Source organism: Pseudopipra pipra, chromosome 6 (assembly GCF_036250125.1).
Source record: "Pseudopipra pipra isolate bDixPip1 chromosome 6, bDixPip1.hap1, whole genome shotgun sequence".
Classification (NCBI taxonomy): Eukaryota; Metazoa; Chordata; class Aves; order Passeriformes; family Pipridae; genus Pseudopipra; species Pseudopipra pipra.
The window spans coordinates 8,438,318-8,460,476 of NC_087554.1; the positions used below are offsets into that span (position 1 = coordinate 8,438,318).

The 22,159-nt window shown below is 62.2% G+C and overlaps 2 protein-coding genes and 2 long non-coding RNA genes across 9 annotated transcripts in view; 2 read left to right on the top strand and 2 right to left on the bottom strand.

The window, feature by feature from the left end:
* Positions 1–14: 14 nt before the first annotated feature.
* On the bottom strand, positions 15–846 carry LOC135416727 (uncharacterized). The gene is made up of 2 exons (XR_010431701.1): positions 508–846; positions 15–319 (listed from the first exon to the last, which is right to left on the bottom strand). It is a non-coding gene; the product is annotated as an uncharacterized LOC135416727 (long non-coding RNA).
* A 16-nt stretch (positions 847–862) lies between these two features.
* Positions 863–5,231, bottom strand: LOC135416551 (antigen WC1.1-like). Its single transcript, XM_064659767.1, is given in 13 exon segments — positions 863–888; positions 933–1,016; positions 1,229–1,324; positions 1,475–1,638; positions 1,752–2,097; positions 2,186–2,494; positions 2,567–2,968; positions 3,122–3,436; positions 3,510–3,812; positions 3,886–4,036; positions 4,038–4,231; positions 4,234–4,694; positions 5,083–5,231. Coding segments are annotated over 13 exon segments (3,000 nt in total).
* An 8,259-nt stretch (positions 5,232–13,490) lies between these two features.
* On the top strand, positions 13,491–18,385 carry LOC135416552 (scavenger receptor cysteine-rich domain-containing protein SCART1-like). The gene is made up of 8 exons (XM_064659769.1): positions 13,491–13,695; positions 13,770–14,618; positions 14,691–14,999; positions 15,541–15,720; positions 15,871–15,966; positions 16,180–16,263; positions 16,548–16,721; positions 16,908–18,385. Exons 1-8 carry the CDS (start codon positions 13,491–13,493, stop codon positions 17,021–17,023), a joined length of 2,013 nt encoding a protein of 670 aa, XP_064515839.1. The 3' UTR covers positions 17,024–18,385.
* Positions 18,386–20,404: 2,019 nt separating this feature from the next.
* Positions 20,405–22,159, top strand: part of LOC135416723 (uncharacterized) — a 31,493-nt gene continuing 29,738 nt past the window's right edge. For 2 of the 6 annotated variants that reach the window (XR_010431690.1, XR_010431691.1), the window contains exons 1-3: positions 20,407–20,544; positions 21,063–21,187; positions 21,507–21,636. This is a non-coding gene — a long non-coding RNA (uncharacterized LOC135416723). Of the gene's footprint in view, positions 20,545–21,062; positions 21,188–21,506; positions 21,637–22,159 lie in introns of all 6 variants that reach the window. The other 4 variants (XR_010431688.1, XR_010431689.1, XR_010431693.1 and 1 more) reach the window with 3 other exon arrangements.

Here is a 22,159-nt window from a genome sequence, read left to right on the forward strand (position 1 = left end):
TGCCAGCCTGGGAGTGAGTCTTCAGCCAGTTTGGGGTTTTAATAGGAAAAAAGAGAAATTCACATTGATATAAAAGAAAATCCCTACACTAGAGCACTTTTCTGCCTGCACTGCAGACCTGGTCAGGGAGAGGTGACCTCCATGGCCATAGCCCCCCCACCCTGCACACGTGTCCCCAGGGATGGGACGTGGCCGGGACATCCTCACTGCGACGTCCCCAGGGCACCGGTGCCGACATCATCACAGTCCATGTGCCCCGGGGGCTGTCCTGGGGGGTCCCTTGTGGCTCCAGGGGGACTTGGAGGGGGGCAGCTCCCACCTTGGGGACAGCAAAGACAGGTGCCTGAGGGGGACAGTTCCGTGTCCCCCCTCCAGACCCCACCTGGGGTGTCTCTGTGTTTCTGCAGCCCCCGTGGATCTGATGCTGGATCCCAGCTCGCCACTGCAGCCAAAACCCCCCATGGAGTGGCTCTCCAGGGCAGATAGGGCAGCTGTGGTCCCTCTTACCTGTGGGTGGGACACAGATCCAGCCCCTCTGTGCCACCCCCTCGGAGATGTCCCCAGTGCTGGGAGTGGGGGACTCCTCTGGCACAGCCGTGGCATCATAATAGCCATCCAGGGTTCCAGCCGTGGCATCGTCGTAGCCATCCAGGGTTCTGTGCCCAGGCAGGGCAGGGGGGGCTGGGACAGGCACGGGGGTACATGGCACTGACCCGGTGGCCATGGCAGGGACTGGCTGTGCTATCCCCCTCCGGCTGTGCCATCCCACTCTCGCTGTGCCACCAGGGATGTGTTGGTGGCCCTTGGTCCCTCAGGGAAGGGCGATGCTTCTCTGCCCAGTAACGAGGGGGGATGTGTCCCCTCAGCTCCCCAGCCCTGCCGTGTCCCCTGTCCCCAGCGCTCCCCGCTGGGTTCCTGCCCTGTGCCCCTACCAGGGGCTGCCCCGCTGTCACTCCCCTCCACGCTGTCCCCGGTGTAACACAGCAGCTTCTTCACTGAGCCCTCCCGCGGGGAACCTGCAGGGGGAAAACAGAGTGTTGGGGGTGGCCAGAGGTGGCACCGCGGGTGACACAACCTCAGCCACAGAGCAGGGCTGTGATGGGACCCAGGGACCCCCCACACCACGGGGAGGAGCCAGTGCTGTGCCACCAGGACCCGCTGCCGCGGTGGGACTGTGGGGCAGAGCCCCCCTGTCCGGGCAGAGCTGGGACACGGGGGCTGCACCGACCTGGGCGACTGGGCACCTCCTGGTACTCCGGCATCGCGCTGTAGTCCAGCTCCTCGTAGATGGCGTCGGGGATGGCAGCCACGGCTCTGCCGGGGCCTGCAACAAGAGGCAGCGTTCTCCCAGGGCCGTGGGCACCGTGGGTGGCACCGGGGTCACCCACTGCCCACCCTCCGAGCCGTTCCACACGGGGGGAGCCCCTGAACCCCCCAAGCGGCTCTGCCCCGGCACCCACCCGCCGGGACCCACCTCGGCGCCAAGCGCGGGCACGGCACATCAGCACGGCCAGGGCGCCCAGGGCCAGGCACAGCAGCGTCCCCAGGACCACGCACAGCACCACCGCCACCGGCACAGTCCCCCTGGCCACCTGCCCGCTTGGCACCGGCACAGTCCCCCTGGCCACCGCAGGGCCGCTGCTGCTGGGGGACAGCTGCCAGGCAGTGAGGGCAGGGGGATCCCAGCCGGCCCGGCGGGGGGGCTGCTGGCACGGGCAGAGCTACCTGTGCAGGGGGCCCCGTCCGGGCACGGGGTGCTGGCTGTCTCGCTGGGGTTGTCACTGTCCTCCGCACAAGCCACGTAGGCGTCCCCTCCGGGGCCGCAGGAATGCAGGTGCCAGGGTGCCGAGGGGCACCCCCAGAGCGAGCGGGCCCCCTCCTCGCAGCCCACCCAGGCCAGCCAGGCGGGGGCCGGCTGCTGGGCGGGGGCGGGTGCCAGCTGCCCCCCGTCCCCACAGCCCAGCTGCCGGCAGACGGCGGCGGCGGTGCCGGGGCTGGTGCCGGTGGCGCACACGCGGCCCCAGGTGCCGTTGTGGAGCAGCTCCAGGTACCCGCTGCAGCGCCCGCGCCCGCCCGCCAGCCGCAGGGAGAGCTGCTCTGCCAGGGGTGCAGGGGGGTCACGGCACGGCCGGGAACCCCCCGGGGGGCTCTGCTGCTCCCCGCCCCGGGGACACCCGACACTCACCTGAGCAGACGGCCCCGGCCCCGGCCCCGCGCTCGCACTCGCGTCCTTCCGAGCGTGGGCATTCCCAGAGAGACTCCTCGCTCCCGGCGCACTCAACCACGTACGGCCACGCTGTCCCCGGCCCGGGGCCGAAGCGCGCCGAGCCGGGGGCCTCCAGTGCCGCGCCACAGCCCAGCTCCCGGCACACAACGGCGGCGGCCCGCAGGTCCCAGCGCTCCTGGCACACGCTGCTCCAGGTGCCACCGGCATAGACCTCCACCCGCCCGGCGCAGCGCCCGGCACCGCCCGCCAGCCTCACCCGCCGGCTGCCTGCGGGCACGGAAGGACCGGGCTGGGGGCTGCTCGGGGCACCAGCACCCCGGCCCTTCTCGGGACACCCACCTGAGCAGACGATGACCATCTCCTCAGGGCTGCTGGTTGGTGCAGGGCCCATCTCTGAGACATCAGAGATCTTCTCTGGCATGTCCTCCATCTCCTCGAGGCTCCTGGTCAGCTCAGGGCCCATCCCCGAGATGTCGTACATCTCCCTCGTCACGACATCCATCTCCTCTGTCACGACGTCCACCTCCCTGGAGCTGCTGGTCAGTGCAGTGGGTGCCATAGCCAAGGCTGTGTAGATCTCCTTTGGCAGGCCACAACCCAGCACAGCACACACCATGTTGACATCCCATCTCTTCCACTGCTCCTCAGGCACACGGCGCCAGGCTGGGGTGGTTATGGCCTCCTCCAGCCGCCCGTCACACCGGCTCTCACCCTCTACCAGCCGCACGGAATTGATGGTGCCTTCAGTGCCTGAAAAATCACCAGCAGTGCCGTAGGGCTCTGGCACCTGGTTCAGCCCTCCCCTCACCCCAAAACAGCCCTGAGTGCTCCGCTCCCAGTTCCTGGGGTGTCCCAAAAGCCCTTGGAGGCTCTTCCCACAGGTGCCACACAGACCTGAGCAGTTGACGGCGGCGGCGTTCCCCGGGGTGCAGGGGGGCTCCCCCAGCACCGCCACGGGGCACTCGCCCGGGTGCCGCTCGCTCCCGCTGCAGCCGAAGGCGTCCGGCCTCAGCGGCCCGTCCCCGCTGCCGAAGGAGCCTCCCGGGGGCACGGTGACGGCGTGGCCACAGCCCAGGTGGCGGCACAGGACGTCGGCATCGGGCAGGTCCCAGTCGGTGGCGCAGACGGACCCCCACGTGCCCCTCACCGCCACCTCCACCCGCCCGGCACAGCCCGAGCTGCTGTTCCCCAGCCGGAAGCCCGTGTAGGCTGTGGCAGAAAGGCCGTTCAGGGGGGTGATGCTGGGGGGACCCCCAACACCCCCGGTGTCCCCGGTGCTTACGGGAGCAGATGATGGTGGCGTGGCCAGCGCAGCCCTGGCTGTGGGGCACCCGCCGGGCGCAGGCGCTGAGGAGGGGCTCGGTGCCGCTGCAGTTGAACCTCCCCTCCCACAGCGGCCCCGTTCCCACCCCAAACCGGCCGCTGCCGGGGATGGCCAGCGCCGCGCCACAGCCCAGCTCCCGGCACACCACCTGGGCCACCTTCATGTCCACGTGCTCCGCGCAGACGCCAACCCAGGCCTGGCGCTGCCGCACCTCCAACCGCCCGGCACAGGCTCTGTCACCCCCGACCAGCTGGGAAAACCCTGAGGGAGCGGTGCAGTGTTGGCACTGAGGGATGTGCCGGGAGCGCCGCGTCCCTCCCAGCCCGGCTCCTACCTTGGCAGATGACGGCAGTGTCATAGTCATGGGGACCACTGTAGGGTCCCCAGCCACGGATCCAGCACTCCCACAGTGTGGCCTCGTCCCCGTTGCAGTCCACCAGGGCCAGGTTGATGGGCCCGGTCCCTGCGCGAAAGCGGTCGCGGGAGGGAGTAGGCACCGGCAGCCGAGCCACAGCCCGGCTGCTGGCACACCACCTCGGCATCCTCCATGAACCAGTTGTCATCTGCCACCGAGCCCCAGTGTCCCCGCAGCTTCACCTCCACCCTCCCGTCACAGGGACCGCCGCCATCCACCAGCCTCAGTTCCACGGCCTCTGCACCGGGACACCGGCACAGCTCAGCCCTGCCCGGCACACCCCGGCACAAGGTGGGTGTCCTGGCACGGCCAGCCTGTCCCCCTCACCTGTGCAGATCACCCCCACGTCCCGCTCGTGGCCACAGTGGTGCTGGCCCCATCCGAAGTTCGGACACTTCTCCAGCACCTCCTCATTGCCGTCGCAGTAGAAGGGCTGGAGCCAGATCCGGCCGCTGCCCTGCCCGAACGGGGTGTACGGGGACGACCAGGCCACGTGGCCACAGCCCAGCTGCCGGCACACCACGGTGGCCCAGCGGGCTTGCCAGTCAAAGTCGTAGGCGCAGACGGAGCCTCACTCACCGTCGTGATTCACCTCCACGCGTCCAGCACAGCGCCCGCCGCCCCCCACCAGCCGCAGCTGCCCGGAGCCTGCGGCACGGAGGGGCCTGAGCCGGGCCCAGCACCGGCGGGTCCCCGCTCCCACCACCCCGCCACTCACCCCCACACAGCTGCAGGCACAGCAGCAGCCCCGGAGCCCGGACCGGCCCCATCCCCGACAGGTCCTGCACCCCAAGCGCAGGCAGGGGATGATGTAGCGGCAGCGCCGGAGCCGGTGCAGGCGGCAGCACCAGGGGAGCCTTTATCAGCCGAGGGATCGCCCAGCTGCAGGGCCACGGCCTCCAATAACCTGCTTCGTGCCCAAATATGAGGCTCGGCTCCGCTTCTGGCGTCACACACCTCGCCACAGTGGGCCGGCACACGGATGTCTCCGGGGGGAGCCCCTCCCCAGCACCTGGGCCGGGGGGGCCCCTCCTGTTTCCCCCCGTGGATCCAACTCTGCCGCTGGAGCCCGGCAAGAGCCATCCCCACGCTGACAGGATTCAGCCCCAATCCCACCGGAGCCTCCACGGGACAGCCCCGAGGAGCGGCTGGAGGCAGAGCCCCGGGGCCCCCTCCCCGGGTGCCCCCTCCCCGGGCGGTGGGAGCAGCCCCCGGCTCCCCGCGGGGGCGGCGGGTCCCGGGGCCTCGCGCGGGCGGTGGCACATGGCGGGGCTGCCGCAGCTGTGCCCCCGCGCTCGCCTCGCCGCCGGGGCAGGAAGGAGGCGGTCACCGCCCGCCGGGGACGCGGCCGAGGCACCGACCGCACGCGGCTCCTGCCACCTGCGCCGGCACCGATAACGCCGCCGCTCTGCGCTGCCCGCGCCCCGCGGCTCTGTCCCGCTGCAGCTCGGGAGCCTCAGGAGCCCCAGCGTTAAGGAGACGTCCCAGTCTGATCGCTCCTGCGGCTCCCTGCCGCCACGGTCCCAGTGCCAGAGACTTTCACTGCTGGGAAAAAAGCTCTGAAGATCTGCTCTGATGGGGAGTTCAAAAAAAAGTAGCTTCTCAGGATGAGGAAGATTTCTGTTTCCTGGAAAATCTGTTTCCAGCTGAGCTCAGAAAGTACACACCAGAGGTTCAGGGAAAAGGAGAAGACTGAAGCAATGACCCACCAGAAACCCATCAGAACTCACCGGCACTACTTCCAAGGCTGCTGGCAAAGCCTGGAAAAGCCTCAGAAGCCATACTGATTTGTCCTGGTTTGTCTCAGTCTCTTCCTGGACCTCAACTGCTTTTAGCACAGATGCTGCTGTCTCTGTGAGAATCCTGGAGGTTCCCTGGGCAGCTGATCCACTCTGTCCCGTGTCCTGCTCTCAGTTCCTGCCCAGACAGAGCCAGCTGTGCCAAGGGCACGAGCACTCCCAGCCTGGATAGGGAATGGGGGACTGGCTTGTGTACAATTCACCTAGAAAGTCAAACGAGGGGATTGTTGGAGTATCTGGCTCCTTAGGGAACCTGCTGGGAGTAGAGAAGCACACCCCCAAATCTCCAGCTGTGGGTGGAGTCATGGAACGTAAACCAGCACAAATGGATCCCCCCAAATGAACCGTGGGAGAGCAGGACCAAATAAGGGTCACTGTCCCTGTGGAAAGGCCAAAGGAATTGGTTGGGACTTGGATTGTCCCCTGGGGAGATGCTGGTTGCTGGGATGCAGAGAATGCCCTCCCTCAGGCTGCCAAGATCTCTCAGTGCAGCGGCTTTGGTCGACAGGGCAGCACAAAGATTGTTCTCTGCGGGGGGCCCAGGTTTGGGTTCCGGTCTCAGCTCCGCAGGTTTAGAGGAATTCTACCTACAGCCCGCAATTCCATGGGGAATTCCTGCTGCAACAGCCTCCCAGTGCCTCCTGGAGCCCAGCTATTCCCCTGCAGAGCTGCTGCTTTAAGGCCAGGTTTGCCAGGAAGCAGCCACGGTTCCAGGTTTGCTCAGCGGGATCGGGACAAGGACAGGTGGATGTTGCACAGACTTTGCTGTTTGTAACCCTCCTGCCCATCCCCACTGATGTCCCTGTGGGAGACAGCTCTGGTTGCCTGGAAATGACCTGAACAAACAGTTTTGCTGATGGATCTGGTCTCCCCCTGGCCGAGTTATGGAGCAGAAGCACCAACCCCGGCCCAGCTCTCAGTTCTGCAACTGCAAATCTTCGTATCCTGTAAAATGTGTTGAATTTAAGAACGTTTCCCTGTGTTGCAGTGTTTATGTATTTTGTCTTTTTCCTTCTGTTTGGCAGGTGAAAGTTCATTAAACAGTGGATTTATCACTCTTCCTGCTTCCAGTGGGGAGTACTGGCTGCTCTGTTTAAACTGGTGACTGAAAAACTGATACTAAAATTGAAATAATTTTTTTAAATACTTGGGAAGAGTTTTCATAATATGATTTTTTCCCTTTGCTGTGTGTTATTGTTCTATGTCCTGGCTTTTCAGAGGAATTTATTGTATTTTAATTAGGAAAACAGTACCTAAGTTGCAAATTATTTTAGGTGTTATACCTGGAATTTTCAGTTTCCTAAGGCCATTCTCTGTGCATTACTAACCAGCAGAGAGTGCTGCAGCAGTTCCTCAGGAGCATTATTCTTCCTCTTTTTTGGCTTTTTTCCTCTTTTTTCTTTCAGTATATTTACACACTAAAGGATCAACAACTATAAAAACTGAAGTGAGTTTTTGGTGCAGTTTATTATATTGCCTTGGATATTGAACCAAAGTAGCAGGTGAAGCCACACATCTGCAGGGGGAACAGGGGCTTGGACAGAAATTATTCCGTTGTCCAACTTTAAAAATTCATGGAAAATTTTGTTTCCACGTGCCAAGAACCAGCAGCTCCAATCTGTGCCCAGCAAGACCTCGAGGCAAAGGGCTTCCCTGAAATTCAGTTGATTGAGGCTGGTTTTGGACACACATCCCAAGGGAAGGGGCTTCCACTGCGGGATCCCAACCTCTGCTCCAGATGTGTCTCCAGCTGTTTGTTCCCGGGCCCTGCTGTGAGTTATGGCCCAGAGGGAGAGGGGCTTTTATTGCTCAGGAATGTCCTCGTGCCCTGGGGCAGCTGAATTTAACGGGGCACAGGGCTGAGGGTCAAAGGAGAAAAAGGGAAAGGGGAAAGAGAGAACAGGAATAGGGGGAAAATGGGAAAAGAGAGAGAAAGTAAAATAGGAAAAGAGAAAAGAAAAAGGGAGAAAAAGAGAAATGGCTAAAAAGGGAAAAGTGGAAAAGAGAAAAGGAAAAGGGAAAAATGAGATAAAAGAAAAAATAAAAGACAAAGGAGAAAAGGAGGGGAAAGGGGAAAAATAGAAAAAATAGAAAGGAAAAAGGGGACAGAAAAGAAAAAGGGGAGGAAAGAAAAAGGGAGAGAAAAGAGAAAATAAAAACATAGGAAAAAATAAGAAAAGGAGAGAAAAAAAAGAAAAAGGGGCAAGAAAAACAGAAGAAAATGGGGGAAAAGCAAAAGAAAAATGGTAAAAATAAATGAAAAGGAGGGGGCAGAAAATAAAAGAGCATAAAGAGAAAAGAAAAGGAAATTGGAAAGAAAGGCCGCGCTGCCCCACGGCTGATCTGCACGAACCCGTTCCCATTCCATTCCCACCCCATTCCCATCCCATCCCATTCCCATCCCGTCCCTTCCCGTCCCCTTCCCGGAGCCGTTTCCCGCGCGCGCTCCCGAGCGGGGCGGGGCCTCTGCGCGCGCAGGCGGGCGCGTCACGTGACGGGGCGGCAGGAGCGTCCGAACGGCCGGGACGGGATCGGGATCAGGATCGGCACCGGGATCGGCACCGGGATCGGGATCGGCACCGGGATCGGGATCGGCACCGGGATCGGGACCGGCACCGGGATCGGGACCGGGATCGGCATCGGGATCGGCACCGGGACCGGGATCGGCACCGGGATCGGGATCGGCACCGGGATCGGGACCGGCACCGGGATCGGGACCGGGATCGGCATCGGGATCGGCACCGGGACCGGGATCGGCACCGGGATCGGCACCGGGGTGAGACGGGCGGGGCCCGCCGGGCGGTCGCGGGGCTCCCCCGGGGCCTCCCCGGTGCCGGGAGCGGCCGGTCCAGCGCCGGCCCAGGGCGGGCTGAGGGGAGCGGGGCGGGAGCGGAGGGGCCGTGAGGGGATCGAACAAAGGGCCGGGACCGGCTCGGCGGGGGGACACGGCGGGGACACCGGGGAGCCACAGACCGCGGGCTGGCACCGGGCAGGGGCCGCTGGCTCCGGGGGCGTCGGGAACCGTGGAGTCCCGGAAGGGTCGGGTGGGAAGGGACCTTAAAGATCATCCAGTCCCACCCCCGGCCGTGGGCAGGGACACCTTCCACCAGCCCGGGTGGCTCCAAGCTCCGTCCAACCTGGCCTTGGACACTTCCAGGGAGCCGGGGGCAGCCACAGCTTCTCTGGGCAACCTGTGCCACGGCCTCAGCACCCGCACAGCCAGGAATTCCTTCCCGTTATCCAGTGTAAGTTTCCCTCTGCCAGTTGGAATTCATCCATCATCGGAACCCTGTGGTGCCTTGTGAACATTCCCAGAGGACCACACCCTTTGTGTTTTCCTGGGTTCCACCACGCACTTGGGGCAGTAAAATCCATGTGGCCGCAGTTCTGAACTTGGTGAATTTGAACTAAAGTTGGTGGGTTTGTCCAGTAAGAAAAGTGGTGATTTATAAAACCAAGCAGAGTGGTATTCCACACTAGGGATTTGGGATTGGTGATGATCCCAGTCCATAATCTTTCTGTTCATTTTCTTTTGGATGCTGCAACCTGCTGGGCTGGGGGAATGTTCAGTTACATTTCAGTTTAATTTTCTGTATTTCATTAATTCTCCGTGGAAATCTGCTTTTAATAAAAAGGACCATGAGGATGTTGATGACATCACAGGTTCCTAGGATTCAGGCAGGTGTTCATGCAGACCAAGGATTTTTTTGGATGGAAGCAGCTGCACCAATCTCCAAGGAATCTCAGTCTGGGTTTTTCTTTTCTCCTAATTGTCCTTGGTCTGGAGGTGCAGTGCAGCCGTGCCCTCTATATCTCTTTTAAGAGTTTTTGAGGCTGAAAAGGTTCCTTTGTATTCTGTATTCTGCAGTATTTATATATATCTTGATTAAAGAGCATAATATAATATTGATTTGGTTTTAATTAGTTCATTTGAGTTGGTTAATTAAAGCAAATCATTGATAAGGGAGCGTGCTGAGCTCAGGCTCTGGCTGCAGGGGGCTGCACACTGGGGTCACGCTGAGGGGGGAGAGGAGAGCCTGGGTACAGGGGCCAGAAGGGGATATTTCTGAGGGCAAAGCTGAGGTAATGTTTATGGAAGGGAATGGCCATTCTTGGGGTAAAAAAGAGAAGAAGAAAAATTTTGGGGGTAAAACTTGATGTCATTTAGGGTAGAGAATGACCATTTAGAGGTAAACTGAGGCAGCCAGTAGTGGACAAGTAGGGAAAATTTTTTTGGGTAAAATCAGAAGTAATCTGAAGCAGAGAGCATGTACATCATGAGGTAAACTGAGGTGATCAGTAGTGGACAGGTGAGGAAATTTTGGGGGAAAAAAATTGAGGTAATGTCCAGGGTAGAGAGTGAATATTTAGAGGTAAAAATGAGGCAATCAGTAGTGAACAGGTAGGGAAAATTTAGGGGGTAAAATGTGGGGCAATGTGTAGGAGAGAATGAACATTTTGGGATAAATTGAGGCAGTCAGTAGTGGACAGGCAGGGAAAATTTTGGGGGGTAAAACTTGAGGTAATCTGTATTGGCAGAGAATGAGCACTTTGAGGGAAAAATGAGGTAATCAGTAGTGGACAGGCAGAGAAAATTTTGGGGTAAAACTTGAAGTGCTCCATAAAAGTTCAATGAATATTTTGGAGTGAAAATCCCAGGCAATCTCTAGAGGACAGAAGAAACCTTTTTTGGATAAGATAGAGTTAATGAGGGGGGTTTTTTTGGTCAAAAAATGTCCCTCAAGGAAAGGTGGTGGGAGCCAGGCAGGACAACTGGCTGAGCCCCAGGGGAGGGACAGGCCCTGCTGGGGGGACACGAGCAGGGGGGGAACCCCCAGGGCACAGAGGGGGCACGGGAAGCCCTCGAGGTTCGCCTGCTCATGGCTTTGGGGTGTCCTCTGCTTTTCTGGAAGAAGTTCTGGGGCACTGCGAGGGCAAGCAACACACAGGGAAGTGTGTTCTGGGTTTTTAATCCTTGCCACCTCGTGCTGTAAAAGCGTCTTGCTCCGGGATTCATTTCTCCTCCCAGGGAGGTTTGGAGGTGCAGTGGTGCCCGCAGCTCCTTTGTGCCACGGCACCAGCGAGGCCGAGCCCTGGCCCTGGTTTGCCAGCCATGGGCAGGGGGCTCTGTGCCAGCCGGGGGAGCAGCGGGGCCCCCGTGGCAGAGAGGGCAGGGGGGCTGTGGAGCTGCCCCGGGGGGAGCGGGGGGTCCTTTCCTGGGCCGCCTCCAGCCCCCCTCGATCCCCGGGGCTGCGCTGCCGCCCCCGCCCACCGGGGGCCGCTGCCGTCGGGCCGTGAGGGAGCGGGAACGGGGAAGGGGGAAAGTCTCCCCGGCTCGGGCCGCTGGGAGCGGGAATGGGGAACGAGGAATGGGGAACGGGGAACGCCACCCCGGCTCCCGGGGGCTCCGCACGGGGCGTGGTCACGGGCCGGGGCCACGGGCGGGGGGTCCGCATCTTTCTCCTGCGCCTTCCCCCCCACCCCGGGCCCCATTCCAGCGCTTGTGACGGACACGGTGCCGTGTCCTTGGAAGTAGGGTTGGAAGGCGCTGACGGTGTCCCCGGGAACCACTGCCGGGGTCCCCGCCCGCCGCGGAGAGACCGGAGCTGTGCCGTCCCCTGCTGCCGGCCCGGCCGGGTCTCCGTGCGGGCGGGAGGGCCGGGCAGCTGTGGCAGGTCCGTGCGACACCATGGGGACACCCCAGGGCTCTCCAGGGTTGGGAGCAGCCCCACAAGCCACGGCGGGGTGACACGGGGGCGCTGGCAGGTGGCAGGTGCCCGGTCCCACGCGGGGCTGGCGGCCCGTGGCGGTGCCTGCGCCGCTGCAGGTGTGACCCCGCCGGGAACACGCTGTTCCCCGGCACTGGCACTGCTCGGCGGGGCCGGAGCGGCTGCTCAGCCCCGTCCTCACCCTCAGGCACAAGCGAGACCCCGAGGGAGCTGCTGCTCCCCCCTCCCGCACGCCTCGTTTGCGGTGGTGCTCGGTGCCGGCTCACCCAGGCGGGTGCCCCACCGAGTGGGTTCTGTGCCCCCCCGTGCCTTGCCCGTGCCCAGGTGCCGGCGCGCAGAGCGGCGGCGTTATCGGTGCCGGCGCAGGTGGCAGGAGCCGCGTGCGGTCGGTGCCTCGGCCGCGTCCCCGGCGGGCGGTGACCGCCTCCTTCCTGCCCCGGCGGCGAGGCGAGCGCGGGGGCACAGCTGCGGCAGCCCCGCCATGTGCCACCGCCCGCGCGAGGCCCCGGGACCCGCCGCCCCCGCGGGGAGCCGGGGGCTGCTCCCACCGCCAGGGGAGGGGGCACCCGGGGAGGGGGCCCCGGGGCTCTGCCTCCAGCCGCTCCTCGGGGCGGTCCCGTGGAGGCTCCGGCGGGATTGGGGCTGAATCCTGTCAGCGCGGGGATGGCTCTTGCCGAGCTCCAGCAGCAGAGTTGGACCCACGGGAGGAAACAGCAGGGGCCCCCCCGGCCCAGGTGCTGGGGGGGGCGGCTCCCCCTGGGGACATCCGTGTGCCGGCCCACTGTGGCGAGGTGTGTGACGCCAAAAGCGGAGCCGAGCCTCATATTTGGGCACGAAGCAGGTTATTGGAGGCCGTGGCCCTGCAGCTGGGCGATCCCCCGGCTGATAAAGGCTCCCCTGGTGCTGCCGCCTGCACCGGCTCCGGCGCTGCCGCTACATCGTCCCCTGCCTGCGCTGGGGGTGCGGGACCTGTTGGGGATGGGGCCGGTCCTGACGCTGGGGCTGCTGCTGTGCCTGCAGCTGTGTGAGGGTGAGTGGCGGGGTGGAGGGAGCGGGGACCCGCCGGTGCCGGGCCCGGCTCAGGCCCCTCCGTGCCGCAGGCTCCGGGCAGCTGCGGCTGGTGGGGGGCGGCGGGCGCTGTGCCAGACGCGTGGAGGTGAATCACGACGGTGAGTGGGGCTCCGTCTGTGTCTACGGCTTTGATTGGGAAGCCCACTGGTCCACCGTGGTGTGCCGGCAACTGGGCTGTGGCCGCGTGGCCTCGGCGTCCCTGTACGCCCCATTCGGGCAGGGCAGCGGCCGGATCTGGCTCCAGCCCTTCTACTGCGACGGCAACGAGGAGGTGCTGGAGAAGTGTCTGAACTTCGGATGGGGCCAGCACTACTGCGGCCACGAGCGGGACGTGGGGGTGACCTGCACAGGTGAGGGGGACAGGCTGGCCGTGCCGGGACACCCACCTCGTGCCGGGGTGTGCCGGGCAGGGCTGAGCTGTGCCGGTGTCCCGGTGCAGAGGCCGTGGAGCTGAGGCTGGTGGGCGGCGGTCCCTGCGCCGGGAGGGTGGAGGTGAAGCTGCGGGGACACTGGGGCTCGGTGAGAGATGACAACTGGGACATGGAGGATGCCGAGGTGGTGTGCCAGCAGCTGGGCTGTGGCTCGGCTGCCGGCGCCTACTTCGCCGGCAACCACTTTGGCACTGCGGCTGGGCCCATCAACCTGGTCCTGGTGGACTGCAAGGGGGACGAGGCCACACTCTGGGACTGCAAGATCCGTGGCTGGGGACCTTATAGTAACAACCACGACTATGACACTGCCGTCACCTGCCAAGGTAGGAGCCGGGCTGGGAGGGACGCGGCGCTCCCGGCATATCCCTCAGTGCCAATTCTGCACCACTCTCGCAGGGTTTTCCCAGCTGGTCGGGGGTGACAGAGCCTGTGCCGGGCGGTTGGAGGTGCGGCAACGCCAGGCCTGGGTTGGTGTCTGCGCGGAGCACGTGGACATGAAGGTGGCCCAGGTGGTGTGCCGGGAGCTGGGCTGCGGCGCGGCGCTGGCCATCCCCGGCAGTGGCCGGTTTGGGGCGGGAACGGGGCCGCTGTGGGAGGGGGGGTTCAACTGCAGCGGCACCGAGCCCCTCCTCAGCACCTGCGCCCGACGGGTGCCCCACAGCCAGGGCTGCGCTGGCCACGCCACCATCATCTGCTCCCGTAAGCACCGGGGACACCGGGGGGTGTTGGGGGTCCCCCCAGCATCACCCCCTTGAACGCCCTTTCTGCCACAGCCTACACGGGCTTCCGGCTGGGGAACAGCAGCTCGGGCTGTGCCGGGAGGGTGGAGGTGGCGGTGAGGGGCACGTGGGGGTCCGTCTGTGCCACCGACTGGGACCTGCCCGATGCCGACGTCCTGTGCCGCCACCTGGGCTGTGGCCACGCCATCACCGTGCCCCCGGGAGGCTCCTTCGGCAGCGGGGACGGGCCGCTGAGGCCGGACGCCTTCGGCTGCAGCGGGAGCGAGCGGCACCCGGGCGAGTGCCCCGTGGCGGTGCTGGGGGAGCCCCCCTGCACCCCGGGGAACGCCGCCGCCATCAACTGCTCAGGTCTGTGTGGCACCAGTGGGAAGAGCCTCCAAGGGCTTTTGGGACACCCCAGGAACTGGGAGCGGAGCACTCAGGGCTGTTTTGGGGTGAGAGGAGGGCTGAACCAGGTGCCACAGCCCCACGGCACTGCTGGTGATTTTTCAGGCACTGAAGACACCATCAATTCCGTGCGGCTGGTGGAGGGTGAGAGCCGGTGTGACGGGCGGCTGGAGGAGGCCATAACCACCCCAGCCTGGCGCCGTGTGCCTGAGGAGCAGTGGAAGAGATGGGATGTCAACATGGTGTGTGCTGTGCTGGGTTGTGGCCTGCCAAAGGAGATCTACACAGCCTTGGCTATGGCACCCACTGCACTGAACAGCAGCTCCAGGGAAGTGGATGTCGTGACGGAGGAGATGTACGACATCTCGGGGATGGGCCCTGAGCTGACCAGGAGCCTCGAGGAGATGGAGGACATGCCAGAGAAGATCTCTGATGTCTTAGAGATGGGCCCTGCACCAACCAGCAGCCCTGAGGAGATGGTCATCGTCTGCTCAGGTGGGTGTCCCGAGAAGGGCCGGGGTGCTGGTGCCCCGAGCAGCCCCCAGCCCGGTCCTTCCGTGCCCACAGGCAGCCGGCGGGTGAGGCTGGCGGGCGGTGCCGGGCGCTGCGCCGGGCGGGTGGAGGTCTATGCCGGTGGCACCTGGAGCAGCGTGTGCCAGGAGCGCTGGGACCTGCGGGCCGCCGCCGTTGTGTGCCGGGAGCTGGGCTGTGGCGCGGCACTGGAGGCCCCCGGCTCGGCGCGCTTCGGCCCCGGGCCGGGGACAGCGTGGCCGTACGTGGTTGAGTGCGCCGGGAGCGAGGAGTCTCTCTGGGAATGCCCACGCTCGGAAGGGCGCGAGTGCGAGCGCGGGGCCGGGGCCGGGGCCGTCTGCTCAGGTGAGTGTCGGGTGTCCCCGGGGCGGGGAGCAGCAGAGCCCCCCGGGGGGTTCCCGGCCGTGCCGTGACCCCCCTGCACCCCTGGCAGAGCAGCTCTCCCTGCGGCTGGCGGGCGGGCGCGGGCGCTGCAGCGGGTACCTGGAGCTGCTCCACAACGGCACCTGGGGCCGCGTGTGCGCCACCGGCACCAGCCCCGGCACCGCCGCCGCCGTCTGCCGGCAGCTGGGCTGTGGGGACGGGGGGCAGCTGGCACCCGCCCCCGCCCAGCAGCCGGCCCCCGCCTGGCTGGCCTGGGTGGGCTGCGAGGAGGGGGCCCGCTCGCTCTGGGGGTGCCCCTCGGCACCCTGGCACCTGCATTCCTGCGGGCCCGGAGGGGACGCCTACGTGGCTTGTGCGGAGGACAGTGACAACCCCAGCGAGACAGCCAGCACCCCGTGCCCGGACGGGGCCCCCTGCACAGGTAGCTCTGCCCGTGCCAGCAGCCCCCCCGCCGGGCCGGCTGGGATCCCCCTGCCCTCACTGCCTGGCCCTGTCCCCACAGCTGTCCCCAGCAGCAGCGGCCCTGCGGTGGCCAGGGGGACTGTGCCGGTGCCAAGCGGGCAGGTGGCCAGGGGGACTGTGCCGGTGGCGGTGGTGCTGTGCGTGGTCCTGGGGACGCTGCTGTGCCTGGCCCTGGGCGCCCTGGCCGTGCTGATGTGCCGTGCCCGCGCTTGGCGCCGAGGTGGGTCCCGGCGGGTGGGTGCCAGGACAGAGCCGCTTGGGGGGTTCAGGGGCTCCCCCCGTGTGGAACGGCTCGGAGGGTGGGCAGTGGGTGACCCCGGTGCCACCCACGGTGCCCACGGCCCTGGGAGAACGCTGCCTCTTGTTGCAGGCCCCGGCAGAGCCGTGGCTGCCATCCCCGACGCCATCTACGAGGAGCTGGACTACAGCGCAATGCCGGAGTACCAGGAGGTGCCCAGTCGCCCAGGTCGGTGCAGCCCCCGTGCCCCAGCTCTGCCCGGACAGGGGGGCTCTGCCCCACAGTCCCACCGCGGCAGTGGGTCCTGGTGGCACAGCACTGGCTCCTCCCCGTGGTGTGGGGGGGTCCCTGGGTCCCATCACAGCCCTGCTCTGTGGCTGAGGTTGTGTCACCCGCGGTGCCACCTCTGGCCACCCCCAACACTCTGTTTTCCCCCTGCAGGTTCCCCGCGGGAGGGCCCAGTGAAGAAGCTGCTGTATTACACCGGGGACAGCGTGGAGGGGAGTGACAGCGGGGCAGCCCCAGGTAGGGGCACAGGGCAGGAACCCAGCGGGGAGCGCTGGGGACAGGGGACACGGCAGGACTGGGGAGCTGAGGGGACACGTCCCCCCTCGTTACTGGGCAGAGAAGCATCGCCTTTCCCTGAGGGACCACGGGCCACCAACACATCCCTGGTGGCACAGCCGGAGGGGGATGGCTCAGCCGGAGGGGGATGGCACAGCCAGTCCCTGCCATGGCCACCAGGTCAGTGCCATGTACCCCCGTGCCCGTCCCAGCCCCCCCTGCCCTGCCTGGGCATGGAACCCCAGACGGCTACGATGATGCCACAGCTGGAACCCTGGATGGCTACGATGATGCCACAGCTGGAACCTCGGATGGCTACGATGATGCCATGGCTGTGCCAGAGGAGTCCCCCACTCCCAGCACTGGGGACATCTCCGAGGGGGTGGCACAGAGGGGCTGGATCTGTGTCCCACCCACAGGTAAGAGGGAGCACAGCTGCCCTGTCCCTCCTGGAGAGCCACTCCATGGGGTTTTGGCTGCAGTGGCGAGCTGGGATCCATCAGCAGATCCACGGGGGCTGCAGAAACACAGAAACACCCCAGGTGGGGTCTGGAGGGGGGACACGGAGCTGTCCCCCTCAGGCACCTGCCTTTGCTGTCCCCAAGGTGGGAGCTGCCCCACTCCAAGTCCCCCCGGAGCCACAGGGGACCCCCCGGGACAGCCCCCGGGGCACATGGACTATGATGATGTCGGCACCGGCGCCCTGAGGACGTCGCAGTGAGGATGTCCTGGCCACGTCCCATCCCTGGGGACACGTGTGCAGGGTGGGGTGCTCTGTGTCATCATCTCTGATAATGTCATTTGGGGCACTCCGGTGTCACCGGGAGGGTGGTGTTGTGGTGGAGAATATGAGTGGGGAATCAAGGGGGTCCGGTGCGTTCCCCCAAAAAGGGAGGGGACAGCCCAAAAATGCCTAAAAATCCATAAGGAGGGGCTGTGTGTCTCTGTAAAATACTAAAGCCTTTAAAGTTTGTTATTTTAAAATCTATTGATGAATAATATCAATTCATATGAAAACTGATTTCAAAATAAAACCCCATACCTGTTATAATATATACAGGATTTTGAGATATGAGAAATTCCAAACGTGGATCCACAGGGTTTGAAAATTAAAATAAAACTTTTGTACGAATACATTAAATACTGAAGGGCTGGAAAATGTGAGGCAGGCACTCGCTGTGCAGCAGCAGGGGCAGCTCGGTGTGTCGGGGGTTGTTCCTGTCCCCTCCCTGTCACCCCAGGGCGGTGGCACCGAGCGGGGAAGGAGCGGCCGGGCCGGGCTGGGGCCGGGGGGGTTCCCGGGGCACCCGGGACTTGTGGTCTCCCGTCTCTCCCGGGGGGGTAAAATGAACATTCTGAGGTAAAACCGAGGCAAATAGTGAGGGACATTCTGCAGGGGAAAATCAAGGTTCTCCCAGCGGGACAGGAAGGGACAATTCTGGGGTAAAACCTGAGCTGGGCAGGGGAGGTTTGGGGGTCAAACCTGAGTTCCTGTGCAGGGGGCAGAAGAGGGAAAAGCAGAGGCAAATTGGGAGGGGGAGCAGAGGTGACATTTTCCATAGAATTGCTGAGGCAATTTGGATGAAACAAAATCACCTTTTTTGTGGGGTGAATCCGGGGGTACCTTAGCGAGGAAAAAGGAGCCTTTCTGAGAGAAAGGCTGGGAACTCAGAGATGACTGAGGCAGCATTTTGGACAGAAAACCTGGAGTTCCATAGAGGGGACAGAGGTGACCCTTTTAGCTGAAAACTGGGGGTAATTTAGAGGGGACACGACCACTGTTTTATGTAGGAAAGGGGGGGGTGATGTAGAGGGGAGAGAGGTGGCATTTCGGAGGGAGTGGCTGAGCTGGTTGGTGATGGCCGAGATGGACTGCCAGCTGCAGACTGAGCCTGGGGCCTGAATCCTTTCCAGTCAGCAGGGGCTGTTCCCAAATGCCACCATAACTTGGTAAGATTGTGTTCCTCCAAGCCAACCCCAGGTGCAGCTTTGGTGCTCCTGTGTGCACCTCTCGCCTTTGCCTCCTGAGACCATCCCTGTGTTGCAGCTCAATAAAGTCCATTTTGGTGTTTATTGGTTTTGATTATTGCGTGTAACAAAAGTACTGCTCAGTTTTCCTAAACTATTGCCCTCCTTCAATAGCTGCATCCCCGGTCCAAAATTTATGTTCCCAGACAATCCTTTTCCAGCAGGAAACACCAATTTCCTTTTGCGGGTTGTTGGCAGGGCGGGGCCGCGCTGAGGGAACGGGGGCGGGGCCGCGCCGAGGGGCGGGGCCGGGCTGAGCGGGCGGGGCGGGGCCGCAGGGCCGGGCGGGCTGGGATTGGGCGGAGGCGCTCGATGCTGATTGGGCAGCGCTGCCGGCCCGCGGTATAAAGGACCGGCGGGGGGGGTACGGGCGGTTGTGTGTGAGGGCTGAGGGTGCGGCCCCGCTGCTGCCCGGGCTGCGGAGGGGAGAGCGTCTTGGCCGCTGGGTTTGTGGACGGGGGCAGCTGGGGGGCGTTTAGGGGCGCCTTGTGCTGGGCAGTGGGGGCCGGGTAAGCCCGTTACCTGCTGGGTGCCCCCGAGGGGAGCCGTGGCAGAGCTGCGGGGCTGTTGCTCTCTGGGTGTCTCAGGGTTTGCCTCGGAATCCCAAAGTCTTTCCCCGTGCAGGGTTAGGAGGCAAAGACTAGTCTCAGTTTCTTGTTGCTGCATTAATGCTTTTTGCTCCTTCTCTGTGCAGTTGTGCCCTCCCTGGGGCTCAGCTCAGGTCCGTGCCCAGCGGCTGGTGGAGTGTGGCGAGTTGTGCTTCCTGCCGGGCGGGAGCTGCCTTGGGAAGCTGCTCTGTCCCCACGGCTGTGCCGAGCTGGGAGCTTGGACAGGTAAGGGCAGGGCCCGTCCTGCCGGTGAGAATTGGGTTTGGCTGGGGGAGGATGGAATGGAGTGTGTGCCTGTTAACTCCACGGAGAGCCAAAAGCTGGGAGAGACCCCGAGCAGGTTTGGTGCCATGAGAGCAGCTTCAAAAGACCTTGAGTGTTGGAGAAATGTCCAGGAGAATGGGTTCCCTTTTTGCAAGGAGGCAGTTTGCAAGGACAGAGTGGTTGCTGAGCTCTCTGGCAAAAATACTCCGCTTGGGATGTCCAGGGTGAGGAAATGTTGGCCACGTGTGGGCTGGAGCAAAGGTGTGTGGGTGCCTGTGTGTGACACCCGTGGGTGTGCAGGAAGGGGGTTCTGGTGCCATTGGAGCTGCCAGGGAGCCAAAAAGGGCACAGTTGTCTGACAAAGGCAAAAGCTCTGTTGGTCTCTGTTGACACCTGTACCAAAGGAGATGCAGATTTTCCCTTTCTTGGTTTCACAAAGCTCCAGCAAAGGCAGCTTTAGATTCCAACTCACATTTATGCTGAAGGTTTCCTTGCTCTCTCAGCAGGATGTCGAGTGCCACCATGTCCCCGAGGTCACCCTTTCTCCTGTTGGGAGAGCACGAGGCGGATGGAGAGGATCTCCAGGCATCTGCAGGCACAAGGGACTCGTACAGCTGTGATTTTCCTACAGCCCTCGTGAGATGGACTTTCAGGGTACCATGGGTCATGTGCCAGCACTCCTGCTGGAGCTTTTGTCTGCTATATTTGGACACAAAGAGTAGAACTAAAGTCAGGTCTGTTCTGGAGAGTGTTACACTTGTGCAAAGCTCCTTCCCTCTGTTTCTTTTCTGTTCTGGAAAGCACAATCTGGGCTTCCTGGGCACTTGCTGTTAAATGATTCCATGAAAATAATTTTGTACTGAAAGGAGAAAGGAGCTATCTGTGGGAGGTCAGATGTCCATGATAAAAGCTTTGTTTTTTCACTCAGTAATCTCTTAAAATACCATAGTGGTTTCTAAAACTTACCAACTGAATCTTGGAAATTTCCTTGAAGAGCTGATTTCAGGCAGCAGAATTGGCCCCCAGGAGGGACTCTGTGCCTGCTCTCCCGTGGCTCCAAGGGATCTCTGGCCCTTCACGCCGGCACCGAGATTTTCTCAGGAAGGGCCTCAGATCCCCGGACCAGTCTGGGACACAGGATTAGATTGCAAAGATGCCCTTTGCTGCATCTGCTTGAGCAAGAAAAGCCAAGAAACCTTTGCTTCTGCAGGAGAAAAGCTGGAAAGCAGGATGGAAGCAAAGAAGCCCCGTGACTCCTCCCTGAGCCCCAGACAGCCCATGAACTGCCTTCCTGGGAATGGTGGGATGGGCTGGACTCTGGATTGCTCCCTCTGGATGTGTGGTAAGACTGTTATGGCAACTTTTCCAACAGCTTGTAAGAATTTGCTGCCTTAAATAGGTGGTGCAAGGGCAACCTTTAAGCAGCTGAAGCCTTCCCTGAGGAGAGCTCTGGGTCTGCCAGATGTCTCAGAACTGTTGGAAGCATCTTTGGTTGGGAGGCCTAACAAAGGCCAAGGTGTGCAGTGACCCCCCTGAGAAGGGACTTTGAGTTAATGGCATCCCTGCAAGTGAACTTTGTGGGCTGTTCCCCCTGTAGTCTCAGCTACAATGATGGGAAAAATAGTTAACAGAGAGCCCCAAAAGCTGGAAATCCTCCTGGAGGCTCTTGGCAAAGAGAGTTTGCTGAGATCACCCCCTGACAGAAGGACAGTGATAGCTTTTGAGTGCTGGTAGATCCTTTTAATAGATAGCCTTGAGTGTGTCCTTGTTGCCCCAGTGGGCCTTGTCCAACTCCCCATCTTCCAGCCGATATACATATTAAAGTTTCAAATGCTCTTCCTAATCCTTTGTTGGCTTGAGGCTCTCCCCTCAGGAACTCCAGGAACTCCTGGTGCTGCCTGGGCCGATGGATTGGACGCCCCAGCCCCTCCGTTCCTGCCCAGCCACTGGGGCCGTGTCGAGTGGTGGCACTGCCAGCCCTGCAGGTGAAGTGGGAAGGGCCTTTGCAGGTCTTGTGGATCACATTTAGGGCAGTTGATGTTACAGAAAAATGACCTGGGGTATGTTATTCTTGAGTTAGGGAAGCTCCTTTTGATTGTTGAGCAGCACAAAGTGGATCCTTAAGAGTTCCCATCCGTGTTTGTGTCTCAGCCTGTGTTGGGATTCAGGGCTGTCAGTTGTTGTCACTGAGGAGTCAAACTCTGCTTTAAATAATGAGACACTGGCCTGATGGTCAAGTATGAAGAGAAAAGGGGGAATGATATCTGAGTGTTGAGGTGTAACAAGAGCTAATCTTTTTTGCAGTGCGAGGTAGCCTGGAAACTGCACAGAGCTGAGTCATGGGATTTAAAGGGACCAACCAAGGGAGGTGAAGAAAGAAGGAAGAAGGGAACTGAGGCATGAGCCAAGCAGCACCAAGTTGCTGTGTAAGCAGGTGAGTTGTGTTGAGGTTCCTCAGGCAGGCACTGAGGACTTTGAGGGTTCCAGACAGAGAAGACCTGGGAAGCCTCTCGGTGAAGCCCTTTGGAAACCTTATAAGGGTAGGTGTGTATGGTAATAACTGTTGGAAAATGTCCTGAATATGGAATAGGAATGCAGGGAAGGAAAATGAATCCTCCTGTAATGCTGACCCCTCCCATCAGCTGCAGTGGAGACACCTCTGTGTGCCCTTTGGGAGTGGATTGTCAGGACCCCCGTCGGGCTGGGATCATGGCAGGGTGTTGTAAGCAAGGAATGCCTGGCTTCTAAAACTCACCAGCCGAGTCTTAGAGGTTTCTTTGAAAAGCTGATTTCAGGCAGCAGAATTGGCCCCCAGGAGGGACTCTGTGCCTGCTCTCCCGTGGCTCCAAGGGATCTCTGGCCCTTCACGCCGGCACCGAGATTTTCTCGGGAAGGGCCTCAGATCCCCGGACCAGTCTGGGACACAGGCAAGATCCCCCTGCAGTTTAGGACCAAAT

What these genes read in the sequence shown, in the direction of transcription:
- LOC135416552 (XM_064659769.1), top strand. Translation starts at nt 13,491, where the DNA reads ATGAAGGTGGCCCAGGTGGTGTGCCGGGAGCTGGGCTGCGGCGCGGCG. An exon ending in CGCCACCATCATCTGCTCCC is followed by an intron (nt 13,696 to 13,769) that starts GTAAGCACCGGG and finishes TTTCTGCCACAG; the next exon opens with CCTACACGGGCTTCCGGCTG. An exon ending in GATCTGTGTCCCACCCACAG is followed by an intron (nt 16,722 to 16,907) that starts GTAAGAGGGAGC and finishes GCTGTCCCCAAG; the next exon opens with GTGGGAGCTGCCCCACTCCA.